The sequence below is a fragment of the Neopelma chrysocephalum genome, unplaced genomic scaffold (genome assembly GCF_003984885.1).
Source record: "Neopelma chrysocephalum unplaced genomic scaffold, ASM398488v2 Primary Assembly neopelma1_91, whole genome shotgun sequence".
Classification (NCBI taxonomy): Eukaryota; Metazoa; Chordata; class Aves; order Passeriformes; family Pipridae; genus Neopelma; species Neopelma chrysocephalum.
In genome coordinates this window covers 6,473,887-6,490,132 of record NW_020897753.1, presented here as the reverse complement: position 1 = coordinate 6,490,132, position 16,246 = coordinate 6,473,887, and the positions used below count along the sequence as shown (strand labels likewise).

Below are 16,246 nucleotides of genomic sequence, written 5' to 3'. Positions count from 1 at the left end.
AAGCAGCAGCCACTGTTCAGTTTATTGCCTTGCTGCTAAAGGGGAGATGGTTACAGGGCACTTGAATGTTGAGAGAAACTGATTTTATTTCTTTTTCCCTACAGGATCCTCCTGAGCGAGTGATCCTTCATTTTCTTCCCTACAGACCAGTTCCAGTGTATTTCTGTTTAGACTCTCCGTGCCTTTACTGTGCATGCTTAAGCATTGTTCTCTCCCGGCTTCCTGATGCCACAAGGACTAACAGAGCCTGCGTGGGACCATGTGGAAAGGCCATCATTTGGGAATGTTTATCCAAGCAGATGTTTCTCTCCTCAGCTGCTCCGGTGTGGATACACAGAGGTGCTCTTTTCCCCTCTGGGCTATATTTAGTGCTGCATCCCTTGAGTGATTTGCAGTGTTCCTGCCTCCTGGAACAGCAGAGGTTTGACCCGTGTTAGAATTATTTTATACTCACAATTGCTCTTGGGTGAAGGTTATCACAGCTCATCCACTCATGTTGTTTCCTGATAAAATCTTGTTTGATCACCACATTCTGGTCCCAGTGGCTGATCTGCCCTGCTCTCAGGCATCTTTCTCAACTGAGAAACCTCCAAGCACAGCTGGAATTTGTGAAGCTGTGAGTATTCCTGGCTATCTCACTTCATACCCCTGCACCTGTGACAAAGCATAGGGTGATATCCTGCACCCTGAAAACCTGCAGCAATGGGAATGTTGGCCTGTGAAAGGAAGCTCTGTTTTCTCTGTGCTCAGTTAAGCAGGGTTATGATCTGGGAAGTTCTGGGAAGCTGTGGATAGTGGATATCAGCAAAAGTGGTGTGCTTGGAGCACTGCTCAGCTGATCTCTGAGTCAGGGTGTTCAGCAGTGCTCCGGGTAGGGCACACACTGGCTGCTACAGGGAAAACAGGAGTGATTCTAAACTGGGAACATTACTTTCAGCATGGAAATCAAAAAGGTATAAACCTGTAGGTGACCTGCTTTTGGAGTTAGGGATTAAAAGTCATCCATAATTTGTCTTGCTTGAGGTATCCCAGGGATCCATGGACGCTGGCAGCGCCTGGAGCAGCTGCTGGGCTCTGCAGGGAGGCTGTGGGTGCCTGGTGGCTGGGCTGTCCTGAGGTGTCTGAGCACAGACAGCAGCCCCAGGCTGCTCCTTCCAGCTCTCCCTTTGTGCTCCAACGTCTCTGTTTCCTGCAGGAGCGTTTTGGCTCCTCGGAGAGCACCCCTTTCCTGCCCAGGGCTGGCAGGGGTGTCACAGCCCCTGTGCAGGGCTGGCAGCAGTGGCACCACCTGGGTTTGCTGTTCAGTTTGGAGCAGAGTCCAGTGTGTTGGAAATGTGGTTTGCCCGGTGTGGAGGAGCGAGCAGCTCATCTTGGAGCTGTGTTTAGGGAGCCTTTGCCAGGGCAGTGGTCGGTGCTGTGAGCTTGGGGGAGCACAGAGGGGCTTCTCCCAGGCAGCTCTGCAGCCCTGCCTTTCCCAGGGCAGTTCCTGGAACAGCTTCACCATTCTTCTGGCTCAGCCCTGTTGAGGTCACTCAGCAGAGTGAGCGTGTGACAGAGGGGGATGTGTGTGTGACTCCCCTCCTGCTGTCCCGCACTGGGGACTCTGGGCTCTCACAAAGTTGACCACATTTTTGTCAGGACTTTTTCTCATCAAATTAGTGGAGGAAGATTTGTCTCTCCTCAGGCGAGGAAGGGACTGGCTGCCTGTTTGTGATCCTTTCCAGCCCTGTTTATGTGAGTTCCAGTGTACAAACTCCCGTTTATTTACCAAGCTCCTAAACAAAGTCAGTCCTTGATGTATCACAGTCCCGGCGCTGGGGTTTGCAAACCCCTGTGTGGTGGTGGCATTGTCGTGTCCTTCCGCACGAAGGACATTTCCTTCCCAGTGTTGCCTCAAGATAAGTCGGATTCTCCATTATCGATTCTGTGCTTCCGTTTCCCTGCTGTGTGTGTTTTGCATGTCGCCCGTTTCTCTTTACCCTTGGGAAACAAATGTTTTCACAAGCTGTAGGACACCTAGGGCTCCACCCATATCCTCTAGTTTGAATTAATCTTCAAAATCCGTAGCTGTGTTTTTGCAAGCATGAAGGACATTTGTCAAAACCATCACTTGAGGTTCATAAATAGCACTTGGGGCCCGTGGCTGATGTTAAATCCTCGGTGTCACCACTCATGGGTGCACCTGGCCCTTAGTGTGGAGGGTTTTGCACAGTTGTGTTCTGTGCTTGGCTGAGCTGTCAGGGCTCTGAGTACCACTCTTCTGTATGAACCTTTCTTTCTCTGAAACGCACAACCAAAATTCATGGAATTTAATTCTGTGCGTGTTTTCACCTGAAACCCCAGAGCAGAAAAATACACTTTATCAGTTAGAGACGGTTGGTAAAAGCATTGCAAAAAACCTGCTGTCATTGTGAAACACCATGTAGAAATAATCAGGAGAGGTTTGAACACGACCAGCCTCAGTCACACCACCTTCCAAACGGGCTTGGTTTGCTCTTTCCCACGTTGTGGGAGCGCGAGAGGAGGGAAGCGATGCGGGGGTAAGAAGGGCTGGGCCTTCTCCCTCCGGGGGCTTCCATGGCTGAGAGAGTCGGTGGGGAATCAGAGCTGTGCTCTGCCCGTGCCAAGGGCGGGATAAAGCCTGGCCTTCCTGGGTGAGCGCCCCATTAGGGGCCTGAAAGAGCTGCTGTGTCTCCGCGGTGGCATTTTGTGAGATAAGTTGCTGGCAGGGAGCACGTGGGGCTTGGCTCCTGTGCGGTGCTGCAGGGCTTTCCCACGGGCTGCAGGCTGCACCAGGGCAACCAGGGATCTCCCTGCTTTTGGCCCTTCTTGCTGGGAACCAGAGGGGAGATGGGAAGAAAACGAGGAGCCATGGATAGCTCCAGCTGTCATGACAGCTCCAGCACTGAAGCTGCCCGAGCACATGTGAAGAGCCGGCTGTAGGCTCAGCACGAGCAGTCGGTGCTGGCAGCAGCTCAGCTGCTCCCAGGAGACATTGTCCCCCTGTTTGGATGTGGTGGGTGAGGATGGGTGGGGAGCAGGTGAGAGCAGCACAGTGAGAGCAGCACAGCCAGAGCGGGGCGGGGCCGGAGGGTGACCAGAGAAACCAGCCCTGCCAAAAACAGGAAACCAGAACCACAGAGAGCAAGAGGGAGGAGACGGGAAAGCAGAGGGGGAGAGGCGGCCACTGCTTGAACTAGAGCAAGGAGAACACACGTGAGGGCACCACCATCAGCTCCCGGGGCACAGAGGGCCTCCAGCTGGGTGGGGAGGGACTGGAAGCTCTGTCCCATCCTCTCCCCCCCATCATTCACTGTGCTTAAGGATGCTGAGGCAACACAGAAGACAAGGAGCCAGTGGAGCTTTCTCAGGGTGCTTTCCCTGAGTCCCCACTGCCTGAAGAAAGCACTGCCTTGTCCTCCTTTATGGCCACTGATGGTGGTTGAGAAAGCAGTGCCTGGGCCCAGGAGGGACCCACCTTCCCCCTCCTGGAAGGGCTGCCTGGAGCCTCTGCTCTCTTGGCTTCCTGGCCTTGCTTTCAGCAGCAGCAGCTCCCAAGCTGCTCTCAGTTAATCCCACAGCACCAAAGGCTCCACAGCCTCTCTTGGCGTGTCACTGCATTTCCCACATCGCATCTTTCATCTGCTCAAAATTAGGCATCTTCTTGTACTAAAACCACATGGAAGTTCTTTTCCCACCCGTTGCTTTTGCCATGATCCCAAACTGGGAAGTCTGTTGTAACCATAACTTTTGACCACAGATGTTTCTGATGGGTGGCTTTATGATGGTATTTGGTAGCTTTTTTTGTTTTACATAATATTTTCTATATCCAGCTTTATTTTTAGATCCTGTACATCCGCATTTCTCTTTCGAGTGAGTGTAACCACAGGGATCTCTGAATGTTGTGCTTCTGTGTAGAGACTACAGTGACCAAATAAACAAACTTGCTGAGTTGTTTTGGGGCTTGTTCAAGCTGGTGAAGGGAGATGTGGTAATTTCTGTTGGAAATTTCTTTAAAAAGCACCAGCTATTGCAAGGTTTCTCTTCTGTGACTCATTTCAAAAAAGTTCAAGTAAAGGCATGGATTACTAGACAAGCAGATTTGCAGATCCATATTTACCTGCTGTAAATAGTTCATAAAATACATATTTCAGGCTAGTAGACACTCCCTCCAGTTCCTGCTGATTTCCTGTTCTCTTCCTCTATCACAGGGATCCTCTGCCTCACACGGAGAGGGGGCAAACCGTCAGTTCCCTGAAAGCACATCACTGTTTTATCAGTAACCCCACCTTTTACAGCTTACCAAGCCCCATTTTCATTTCACACCTTACAGGGAGGTAAAAGCTGTCAGAAGTGGGGCAGTTTCAGTGCAGTAGCTTCGGTCACACCCTCCCCATGGGTAGCGAGGATGAATTCAGAAATCAGTGGGAGGAACTGCAATCTCAGGGTGGGGTTTGTGCAGCTCCAGTGCAGGTCTGCTCTTCCTCCCGCTTACACCATTTATTAGCTGACTCCCTGTCTTTATTCTTTTACTTGTTTTTCAGCTTTCTGTCCTCTTCAGCCTCATGACTGTGCTGAGATCATGCCCACACCATGCCATGCTTTTGGGAAGGGGCACATCCTTCCTTTGGAAGGAAAGCATCCACCAAAACCTGTCAGATCTGCTCTGACATGGGTGTTTTCTCTGTTTCAAACAACGTACTCGGAGCTTTCAGAGCTGGAGATGTGTTGCATTGTGGTTTATGATTCACCTGTCTCCATGTCCTGTTCCTGCACATGCCAGTGACTGATGGAGGCTTGGAATCATCTCTGCTTGGGAAAGCAGAGCACTTCCATTCATGTGTCTGGCTGTGGATTCCAGAGCCCGAGCCTGAGCACCTGTGTTTTGACAAATGCGGTCTGTAGTAGTTCCCAGCTCAGTGAAATGACTTTTGGCTGACAGGGAAGGGCTTCATCCAAAGCCCTTGGCAAAAGCATTTAACCACGGAGATGTATAATGCTTCTGTCTGAGAGCTCTGGGCTTGGCAGATGGCTGGGTAGGAGTTTGTGAATTCATGTGGACTGCAGCGAGCCTGTGCAGTGAGGGAGCTCTCAGCCAATGTTTTCCTGTATAAACAGTTGTGAAAGACTGGGAAGGGAAGGTGGAAAGAATCCATTTTTCTATGGCTTTTAATCAATGCAAGTCCCCGTCAGGCATGCAGTTATGGAAAAGTTCATCTTGACATTGTGTAAATACAGTTACCAGTGTTGACTCTGCAAATAAATATTGTCATGAGGAAGGAAAAAATCAGGGGGAAGCTTTGGTCTCTGCTCTCTTTTGTACCTGTCTTAATCCAAAGTGACTTGGTATCTGGGGGATCCGTTGTGGGTTTGTTTGCACATTGCAGAGCAGGTGAACTCAGCAGGTGAGGAAAGGTGGGTTTTCAGTGGAAAGTCTGAATTTCACCAATGATTCTCCCAAGAAGACAAGCCATACCTTTCCTTTAATATGAGTTGTTTGAACATCACATCTTCACGTAGCTCCATGAGCTGTGATTTACTCGGAGTAATGTTGTGTTTTCCCCCCAGATGAACGTGAGGCAGTTCAGAAGAAGACCTTCACCAAGTGGGTGAACTCCCACTTGGCACGTGTGTCCTGCCGGATTACAGACCTGTACACTGACCTTCGGGATGGAAGGATGCTCATCAAACTGCTGGAAGTTCTCTCAGGAGAGAGACTTGTGAGTATCTGTTCGTGTCCATTGTGGGTTTTGGTTTGGGGTGGGCTTTTGGTGAGTCCTTGGCTCCACTCGAGTGCAGCAAAACCGAGTGCTGAGGGTTCAGCATTGCAAGTGTCTTTTTACACTGGAAAGGAGAAAAAAGAGCTCTATTGCTTCAGCTGGATCCAGACACCATTACAATATCTTCCTACTGGTTTTGGTGGGAATCAAAGGCAGCCTTCTTCAAAGGTTCCTTGCTGGTAAGATGCTGAGTGCTTCCAGCAGCAAGTTCCCTGCTCCCCAGTCTGACAGGCACAGAGCACTGGATTGTGCTCAGAGAGATAAGGCTTGGCCTCTCTTTGGTTAGGGGGATATCTAAAATAAGTTGAAATACATGGGTGAAACTCTTCCTTTGGGTGTGCTGAGACACCCCTGGTACCAGCACAGGGGAGTGGTGAGTGAGAAAGGCCCTGGAGTGCAGACTGGGTGTCAGGGAACAGCAGGGGATCTGTTTTTCCCTCAGTTCCTGAAATGATGGCCGTGCTCTTAACTGCCTCATTTACTGCAATCTTTTCAAAGAAATACGGCTCTGTAGCTAAGACCCAGGGCTACGTGGGGCTGCAGCTGTGTAATCACTTGTCATCAAGCTCTCCTATTAGTGGAGCTCCATGGCTTAAGACTCTGCTTAATGAGTTGAACATATGGCCAGTGTAGTGTGTGCGTGGCGAGGCAAGAGAGGCGCTTTCTGAGTGCATCTGTGAGGGCCAGGCAGCTCTGGGGGGCACAGAGGTGCCTGTGCGGGCAGAGATGACTCCTGGGTTTGCCAGCTGCAGTTTGCTCCAAGCCCTTGCTCTCTGCCAGGTGTTGGGTTTGACGTGCTCCCTGCAGGCAGCAGGTGTTTGCTACAGGGATAACCCAGACCAACGTGCTGTGCCAGCTCTGCTGAGGTGTCCCTGCCTGCCTGCAGGAAGCTCAGAGCAGTTCTGGGACTGTGGCCGCACCATCCATTGGCATTTGTCACTCCAGCTTTTGGGAAATGCAGACCAGGGTGGGGAGCGGGCACTTGCACCCCACAGCAGCACAAATTCCCTTTGCAGCATCCTTATCTGGGGCTGGAGGACAGCAGGCTCTGTTTGAACAGGACATTCCACCACACCTTCCTCTGCAATGCGCTGAACCTTGAGACAATTACACACACCACAAGTATTCCAGGAGGATGGGCACAGCAGCCACTTGCTGATGTTCTTCACTGTTTTGGAATTTATTTTAGTGGGTATTGCTTAAGTTCTGACATCTCCACGGCCACCAAGAGAAATCTAAAGGCAGAAAGCCTAAAATGCAGAAAGCTTAAAATCAAGAAACGTTAAATGCTAAGAAAGCAGAAACTAGCCTCCATAAGTATTTTAATATGGTGTGTTAACTGGTGCAGTGGAACAAACAGGAATTGCTTCCTCACTTTTGAAACTGGAATTCAGATTCTGGAGCTGGAATCATATTCCTATGGAGCACTCTGGGATTTAGGATGCTGATCAGCGAAGCAGGGCTGCTCTGTGCTCTCTCCAGCCTCAACCCTGTGTTTTTCAAAAGCTGTTGTGATTCTTATTGATGAAAACCCAGAGCCTTGGGGATGTGTTGGGGAAACTCAAAGTGAGAGCAGCCAGTAAGGACAACACCTGCATCTTCTTGACTTTGCTAAGCTTGATTCCTAATCTTAGTGTTTAGCCCAGACCTTACTCCACAAGGTCCTCTGTGCAGCACAGTATTTGGGAAGAAGCTGATGGCATGCCATGGTCTGTCTGAGCACAGTGGGGAAGGATCCAGCCTGCATGAAAGGACAGCTGTAATTTGGTTTGCACACACTGTTCACCAGCTTCTCCCAGACAGAAAAATAAAGCTGGGAATTGTTTTCAGCATAAGATTAAGCATTTAGCTCAGTTTCTTCCATAACTAAATAAAGGATTAGTAAATTCCTTACAATTCCTGGATGCTCAAAGGTCAAACCATTTAAGCACATTCTCTCTAGTGAGTTCTGTCACATTTTCCCTTGGAAAGGGGAAGGGGTTTGATGTAAAACCAGTTTTCCTGTAATGTGTGTGTGCAGACTGGGTTTAGGTGCCTCCTTTCCCTCTGCTCAGTACCTGGAGCTGTGCAGCCCAGAAACCGTGCAAGTTGTGTCTCACTGTCTCGTCCTGAGGCTGTGCAGGGCAGTGTGGCAAGCACAGCCACACCTTGCACAAACCAGACTCAGACCCCTCTTCCTCTAAATAAAACATGTCTTGTGAGTGGCCCTGGCTCTGCCACTGCAGTGCTGGAGCTCCTGAGGGCACTGGGGGAGCTGCTCAAGCCATTTTTGTCCTGCTCAGCGGTGTGAGTGTTCGAGGCAGTGCAGCTCCTGCCTCTGGAGCTGAGGAAGGCTGTGTGAAGGCAGGGACAGGCTCAGGTGTGCCAGCGCTGCTGGGAACTGGCCACAGGCACGGTCCTTGCTGAGGGCTGGGCACGTCCTTGTGAGGGTGAGCCCGGTGAGCCTGCCTGCCCAGCCCCTCCCGGCTCCGGGTGTGGCACGGGGCTGGGCTGAGCCCTGGGTGCAGCCAGGCCTCCGCCCTCCCTCCCACTGCAACAGCCTCCCTGCCTGTGTTTGGCAAGGTGCAGACAGAGCTGGGGTCCAGCTCATCCCACTGCCGGGTGAGAGGCTGGATCCGGATGGGCCCTGCAGAAGGAGGGATGTCCGGCTGCCTCAGTCCTGCTGCTGGGCCCTGTGCTGGCCGTGTGCAGGGTGTGGTGTGTGCACAGGGTGCACATCCAAGCGGGGCCTCTTTGCAGGGACGTTCGTACCCCAAAGCAGTGGCAGCTCCTGGGAATTGTCACCCTTGCTGGGAGCTGTGGGTGACTCTCTCTGCCCCGGGAGGGCTGGCTGAGGCTGAAGCTCAAACCACCATATGGCCTCAGGGTTGGTGTGTCCCAAAGGGCATCTCTGTGGCAAGTGTTCCCTCTGCACCATCCCTGTGGCACGGGCTGTGTTTCTAGGGACTGTTCCATGGCTGTGGCTCAGATTCTTCCCTTCAGTGCAGGCTGGGGTGAGGATTTTGCCTGGGCTATTTCCATGGCCAGATAATTACTTTCACTGAAGAAAACAAGGAAATTATGCTGATTAGTCGTTTGGCTGAGTACCTTTGGTGACATCCCAGTAAGCACTGAACAGGCTCTTCAGCTGTAATCCTCATCTGCAGAACAAAGTGCCTTTAATTTTATTCAGGTTTGCAGCAGATTTCTGCAGGCTGTTAATATATTCACTGCTTTTTTCAGTTGCACTGGGCTTTCATGAAATTGTGTTATGTTGGTGTAGCTGATTTTTTAATTAGTATTTTTACTTTTTTCTCCCTATAAAGAAAGTTTTTGGAATAAATCTCTGTTATTTTCTCACTATTTATCCTATTTACTGACCAGAAAAAAAAAAAAGGCAATGCTGCTTTTTGCTTGAGGAGTTTTATTGAGTAGCTTATTGTTCAAACCTGAGCTGCCTTTTTGGAGAGGGTGCATCTGTACTTCAGAGCATTCATTACCAATTCCCCCTATTTGCCAGTTATCAGCTGGTTTATGTCTTTATCTTTGCAGAATCTTCTGTTTTAGTGTGGAAGAACTTGGGAAAATGTAACAGGTGTGGCACGGTGTGAACAGAATCATTTCTCTTCCAGCTAGTGAGGGAATATCCCAGGCAGGAAAGATGAGGGAAATAAGAGGGCAAAGTCCTCTGAAAGGCAGATGGAACTGGTGCCAGGTTTTGGCTTTTCCACCATGGGTTTGACTCGTGCTGCCATTATCCTGGTGCAAAGGGGCTGGAAGATGCAAGGAGCCGTTTTGTCCCTGGAATTTGAAGGACAAATGCAAACAGTGTTGCTGGCTGGAAGTGCAGAACACAATGTTTATGTTTCCTTTTTCCTTCCAGCCTAAACCAACTAAAGGAAGGATGCGCATCCACTGCCTGGAGAATGTGGATAAAGCCCTCCAGTTCCTGAAAGAGCAAAGAGTGCACCTAGAAAACATGGGATCTCATGATATTGTGGATGGGAATCACAGGCTGACTCTGGGCCTTATTTGGACCATTATCCTGAGGTTCCAGGTAAGGCTGTGTGCATGCACACACACACACACATGCCTGGCTGTGCTTTCCAGCCTCGTTAGGAACACTCCATTAAGGACCTGAGTGCACCCAACTGCTCCCCCATGATGGGGTGGGAAGTGTTTGGGTACCTCGGGATAAATTAGTCCTTGTGGAGCTGCTGATGTGCAGTGGGAGTTTCCTGTGTGCAAAGGCACATGGCTTTATTTCTAAATCCCGAATAAACATGAAGCTCCAGTCACAGGCCTCTTCCCTGGAGCCACCTCCATGGGTTATCCATACCCTGCCTGACTTGCCACTGACAGGATTAAGGAATTGCTTTAGTGTCCCAGCTAAAGGCTGACATCTCTTGTTTTCCAGCATATTGGTCTTTGCCCACAGTTAAAAAAGGCTGGAAAGTCCTTTTGCAGAAAGAATAATAAATCCATATGCTGAACATGTAATTTATAATATATAGCATAGTAATAAATATTTAATAACGTTAACTTTGGTGTTTCTCAGTGTTCTTTTCATCTCATGTGTTCTCTCAGAGAAATATTGAAAGCTTCTATGTTCATTTTAGATCCAGGATATCAGTGTTGAAACTGAGGACAACAAAGAGAAGAAATCTGCTAAAGATGCTTTGCTTTTGTGGTGCCAGATGAAAACAGCTGGGTGAGTGTGGATTAAGTGATTATTTCCAAAGCTCTTACAGCATTTTGAGTTTTCGTTGAAATAATTTTAAATGGGCAAACAAATATCTCCTTAAGTGGATTCAGCCAAGAGAAGTGAATTGGTGTTTCTAAGTTAGAAATTCTGAATTTCTGATATTAGTGCTGAGAGATAAACATACAAATCTGATAATCCATGAGTATATATAGTAATATGCTGACTTTTTCACCCTATTCTGAAGAAATAATGATGCTTCAGATGTTTGCCACCAACTTTCCCCTCTTCCCATACATATGAAAATACTTCCAAAGTGTCTTTCTCTGACAGTATCCTTGAAAATTAAATATCCATTTGTAGGAATTCAGTGTGTTTCTTCCATTGAACCTGGATGTCCCTGTGTTGATATGGGACACTCCAGCATTATTCAAGTGGTGCTTCATCTTCTTCTTCCAAGAACTCTCATGAGGGTGATCCATGAGCAGCCTGAAATTTTTGGAGATGTGCAAAATAGCCCAGTGATGTTTGCTGTGTGTCCCCTGCTGCAGTGGGGGTGTTGTACTGATCACACTCTCCTGGTTTTTGTTCTGCCAGTTACCCCAACGTCAACATCCACAACTTCACCACGAGCTGGAGGGACGGGATGGCTTTCAATGCACTGATACACAAGCACAGGTACGTGGGGTGAGGGTCTGCCCTGACTTTGCAGTCACCTCTCAGCTTGAGCTTCAAATCCCTGAAGAGGAGGAAGCTGGGGAATTGCTGAGAGTTCTACAGCAACTTGCCTTGCTTTGGGCTTTACAGCCCTTGTGGTCACTGTGAGCTCAGCTGAGCAGCAGCTTCTCACATCACAAGTCAAAACAGGTTGTGTTTGGTTTCAGGAGAATAAATTACACCCGTGATTATTCGGGTTTGGTTTGGTTCTTGTACCTTAGTGAGGAACCCGTGACCAGCTCTGGTTGCCTAGAATTTGGGGTGGGAGGGGGGAACCACACACACCCAGCAGCCTGGAGGGGAAGGGAATCCCTGCACGAGGCTGGCAGGTGTGGTGCTGTGCTGGCATGGCTGGGGATGGTGCCCATGGCAAGCTGAGGCAGAGTGATCCCGACGGCTCTCACGCTTCCATGGCCAGGAGGAGACACTCGTGACCACAACTTAGTTCTTTCCTCTCCAGGGTGACCTTCCCTGCTGTTTAGCTCTCCTCTGTTCCTTCCCATGGCTGGGTCCTGCCGTGCCATGTGCTGGGCATTGCTCCATTCCTTTCACACTGCCCTGCAAATGCACAGGGCTGAGGGGCACGTGAAACCTCGGCCGGGTTTCTGGGGGTTGGACATGTTAGTTAGTTCATTTGAGGGTGGCTGCACTGTGCTTTGGGAGATCTAAAGAATTTTCCATCCTGTCTAGGCCTGATCTGATTGATTTTGACAAGCTGAAGAAATCAAATGCACACTACAATCTGCAGAATGCTTTTAACCTTGCGGAGCAACACCTTGGTCTTACCAAGCTCCTGGACCCCGAGGGTAAGAACTGCTGCAGTTTCAGCACTTCAGGGCTCTTTGTGGGCTCTTTTCTCCCACCCCTCCTTGTCAGAGCACATCTCTGTGATAGCTTTTTGTGCTCCAGAGCAGCTGGGTGCTGCTGACTCACCTGGTGATACAGCCAGGGAGGGAGGGAGGGAATGCAGGGTGTCTCCTGCAGAAAACTGAGCAGCAGGAGCACAAGAGCCCTTAATCCTGGCCATGTATCCATAAAGTCATTCCAGTCAGGGGCATCCCTCTGATCTGCTCTGAGAAGCAGAGGAGTCTCAGCCCCTGCTTTCATGGCAGTGTGTGCTCAGTGCTGGGACAAGCACCTTTCCTGTCACAGGGCACAGGTCATGTCTTTGGGCGAGTTTCTTCTTGCCTGTTTCCCAGGGCCTCAGAATTGCTGCAGGAGAGGAAATATTTGTTTTCCATCTGTATCTCTCGGATTTGCCTGGACAGACAAACCATTAGTTTGAATTCCTGTCTCCAAATGCTGACAGAGCACTGAAGTTCTCAATTAACAGTAGTTCTGTCAACTCACACGGGCACCAGAGGAGTAATTTGGCCGTGCCCAAGCTGTGGCACAGTCTGACTGTAGGGCCCAAAGGCCCCGTGCTTTAGCCCCAGTCCACACTAACCCACAGGGATAAAGCTGCACTTAGTGACAGAGTTCAGTCCTGTCCAGAACCAGTCCAAAGCTGCTTAGTTTATTTCTGATGAGGAGACAAACCTGACACTGACCCATTTCTGACTGCCCAACACTTCCTTGGTGCACTGTGAGCTCTGGTGGTGTAACCCCTGCACCCTCAGCACGCTGACAGAACTCTTGTTTGGTTTGCAGATATCAGTGTTGATCACCCTGATGAAAAGTCAATCATCACCTATGTGGTGACCTACTACCACTACTTCTCCAAGATGAAAGCTTTAGCTGTTGAAGGAAAACGTATTGGCAAGGTTTGCAAGTTTAAATTATAAATTGTTGCAAAGCAGGCAAAATGTTGGGGTTTTTGTTTTTGAAGAGTCCACTCCGTGGTAGTTTTTAGTTTTGCTTTTGAACATGTTTTGAGTGTTCAATATTCCCGCGTGACTCTGGGGAGTAGTTAATTTCCAGCTGCCTCACATTAGAAAACACTTGGCTGGTGTTTTATTTTTGCTTGTTGATTTTGCATCGTTGCTGCTTTTCCTTTCTCATTAACTGCTCCTCACCTTCCGGGTCCTCTGTCCCTTCTGAAGCCCAGAGAAGTCCCTCATTTCAAACACGTGCAGTCCCTCTGTACCCTTTGGTGACATTGCCCCTGCCCTTCCAGCTGGCAGAGTGACCATGAACCCTTTTTAAGCTCTGCCCTGCTGTTGCTGTGGGATCGTGGGAGTTCACTGCTGCAAAATGCTCCCATTCCTCAGGGATGCTGGCCCTGTGGCACTCAGTGCTCTGATTCAGAGTCTGGGTCTCCCAGCAGCCTCTTTGGGGTGGCTGGTGGGATGTGAGTGCCCGAAGAGCACTGCCCTGGGGCCTCACGGGGTGTTGTGCTCGTGCAGGTGCTCGACAACGCCATTGAAACGGAGAAGATGATCGAGAAGTACGAGTCTCTGGCCTCCGACCTGCTGGAGTGGATCGAGCAGACCATCATCATCCTCAACAACCGCAAGTTCGCCAACTCCCTGGTGGGGGTGCAGCAGCAGCTGCAGGCCTTCAACACCTACCGCACCGTGGAGAAACCGCCCAAGTCAGTCTGGGCCCGGCCTGGCCGAGCTCTATGTTTGTTGGGTTTAGTCAGCCGAGGGTTTCTTTGCAAACAAACACAGCCCAGTCACCCTCGTGGTGCTGAAGGGTTTATTTTCTGATTGATGCTCACTGATGGTACTCGGGGCCTGTTGGCTTTGTGCTGCTCAGAGTGCAGGCACTGACAACAGCCAGGAGAAAAGTGTGTCTCCTGCAGGAGCTGGGAGTCCTGGAAGCTGTCCCTGCCCTCAGATGCCTGTCTTATCACATGAGTGGTAATAGCACAGTGTGGCAGTACAGTAATATCACCACTCATGCTTTTAATAGCAGTGTGTGATACCAGTACAGTGCTATTAAAAGATCCCCACTGCTTATCCAAAATCAAGGGGAAGCGTGTCTGGCTTTGTAAAACAACCCTGCTTACTAAAACTGACACAAGCAAAACTGCAACTTATTTTGAGAAAGCTTCTTTTAGCATCATGATATCAGATCTGTTTATTTTTGTCTAATATAAATTCTAATGGATAATAATCACAACCCAAAACATGACAGAGTATCCAGACATCTTCTAAAATTGCAGAGTATTCCCTAGTGCTCATGGAGTTTGTTTATTTCCCAGGCGTACAAGTCAGGGAAAACAGTGGGAAGAGTTTAGTGACTGCAGTGGGCTTTAAATAAAACTTCCATTTCTTGTGCTGATGGAGTGAACTAGGACAAGGCACGTACTAGAATAAAGAAAATGCAGTTTTCTGTCCCCCAAGGGGGTTTAAATCCAAACACTCAGACAACTGACTTCTGTGGGGTTGCTTTTGCTGTCTGACCCAAGTGGCTCCAGGGGAAGTGTGGGCTATTTCCATTGCTTCCAGCTTCCAGAGAAGATGGAGGTGTTTATCTGAATGCTCCACTCTTCATGTCAACATTTTAAAGAAGCTTTTTATTACAGTTTATTATAGTTGACTGTATTCATTATATTATAGAAGTGCCTCTCTGTGAGGGTGGGGAGGCCCTGGCACAGGTTGCCCAGAGAAGCTGTGGCTGCCCCATCCCTGGAAGTGTCCAAGGCTGGGTTGGACAGGGCTTGGAGCAACCTGGGCTAGTGGAAGGTGTCCCTGCCCATGGCAGGGGGTGGCACTGGGTGGGCTTTAAGGTCCCTTCCAGCCCAAACCATTCTGTGACTCCGTGTTTCTATGATTACAGTTTAGTAGCAACGAAAGCTTGATTGTAACTCAATTCTCTTGCAAAACTTTGTTTAGATTTACAGAAAAAGGAAACCTGGAAGTGCTGCTCTTTACCATCCAAAGCAAAATGAGAGCCAACAATCAGAAAGTGTACATGCCAAGGGAGGGCAAACTCATCTCTGACATTAACAAGGTAACCAGAGCCGGCCTCTCCTGGGGGACTCGGGCTTTTGTTGTCTTCTGTGGCCTCATCCCAGGGAGCAGCAGCCTGCACAGCTCCCCTGGTTGCAGGAGGGATGCCCAAAATAGTTGTGTTTCAGGCAGTTTCACATCTGTTCGGATTTAGAAGATTTAGTTTGTGTTTAATTGAGGGTATTTTTGCTGTCTCTGTAAGAAGATCTGAAAGGTGATTAGCTGACTTCCCGCATGTTTCTAAGACTCCTGATTTCTGTAATATCTCTGTCATGCGTGTGAATAACATCTGGCTTTGGGGGAAAAAAGGACTTGTAAGCACCAAAAATAACTGAATTCTGCAGCTGTTTTTTTTTTCCCAAAGTGGATGTAATAAAGAACAACAATTGTATGTTGATTTTAGAGGTGAGAGGCCATAAATCTCTAATTCCCATTTCCTAAAGGAGGAAGATAGAATCTGCTTGTTTGGCAGTAGTGCTCAGGAGATTTTATTTTTTTAAACAAATACTTTCTTACACATTCAAGCCAGTGGTTTGCTCAGGCAAAGAAAGAACCAGAGAAAATGCATCTGAGATAAACAACTCTTACAGCCCTCGCTCAGAAAATGACTGACTAAATTGGGAACAGATTGAAGTCATGTGCTTATGTGAGCAAACAAGGTGTTTTGTAGCCAGTGCAAACCGGATTTATTGGCTTATAACTTAATGAGCCAGTTTGGTGAAAGTTGCCTGTGGTGACTTCAGTCCTGATTCCATGCTAAAGAGCTGGGATTTATCCTAACTTACAAGAATGTGTGTTTAGAAGACGCGTGTTTTTCCCCCACGTCTCCAGGCCTGGGAAAGACTGGAAAAAGCTGAACATGAAAGAGAACTGGCACTGCGAAATGAGCTCATCAGACAAGAGAAACTGGAACAACTGGCACGGAGATTCGATCGCAAGGCGGCCATGAGGGAGACCTGGCTGAGCGAGAACCAGCGCCTCGTGTCCCAGGTGCTGCTCTCGGGGATCCTGGGGGACCAGTTACAGCAATTAGAGGACACAGTTCGTGCCAAGAGAACATTTTCTCCCCTGTGCCCCGTATTTGACTGAATCTACATATGTGTGTGTTTATTTCTGGTGTTTAGATAGTGCATATGTGTGTGTACTGTAGGTCCTGTCTCTAATGCATT

At 49.0% G+C, this 16,246-nt stretch overlaps 1 protein-coding gene across 6 annotated transcripts in view; it reads left to right on the top strand.

Annotated features, from left to right (window-relative positions):
* The window catches only part of SPTBN1 (spectrin beta, non-erythrocytic 1), a 113,876-nt gene that overhangs the window by 61,277 nt on the left and 36,353 nt on the right, over window positions 1-16,246 (top strand). For all 6 annotated transcript variants that reach the window (XM_027693470.1, XM_027693471.1, XM_027693473.1 and 3 more), the window contains 9 exons: window positions 5,569-5,720; window positions 9,643-9,816; window positions 10,379-10,470; window positions 11,059-11,139; window positions 11,869-11,984; window positions 12,829-12,941; window positions 13,524-13,711; window positions 14,961-15,078; window positions 15,909-16,067. In XM_027693470.1, coding sequence (XP_027549271.1) covers window positions 5,569-5,720; window positions 9,643-9,816; window positions 10,379-10,470; window positions 11,059-11,139; window positions 11,869-11,984; window positions 12,829-12,941; window positions 13,524-13,711; window positions 14,961-15,078; window positions 15,909-16,067 — 1,193 coding nt within the window. The remainder of the gene's footprint in view (window positions 1-5,568; window positions 5,721-9,642; window positions 9,817-10,378; window positions 10,471-11,058; window positions 11,140-11,868; window positions 11,985-12,828; window positions 12,942-13,523; window positions 13,712-14,960; window positions 15,079-15,908; window positions 16,068-16,246) is intronic.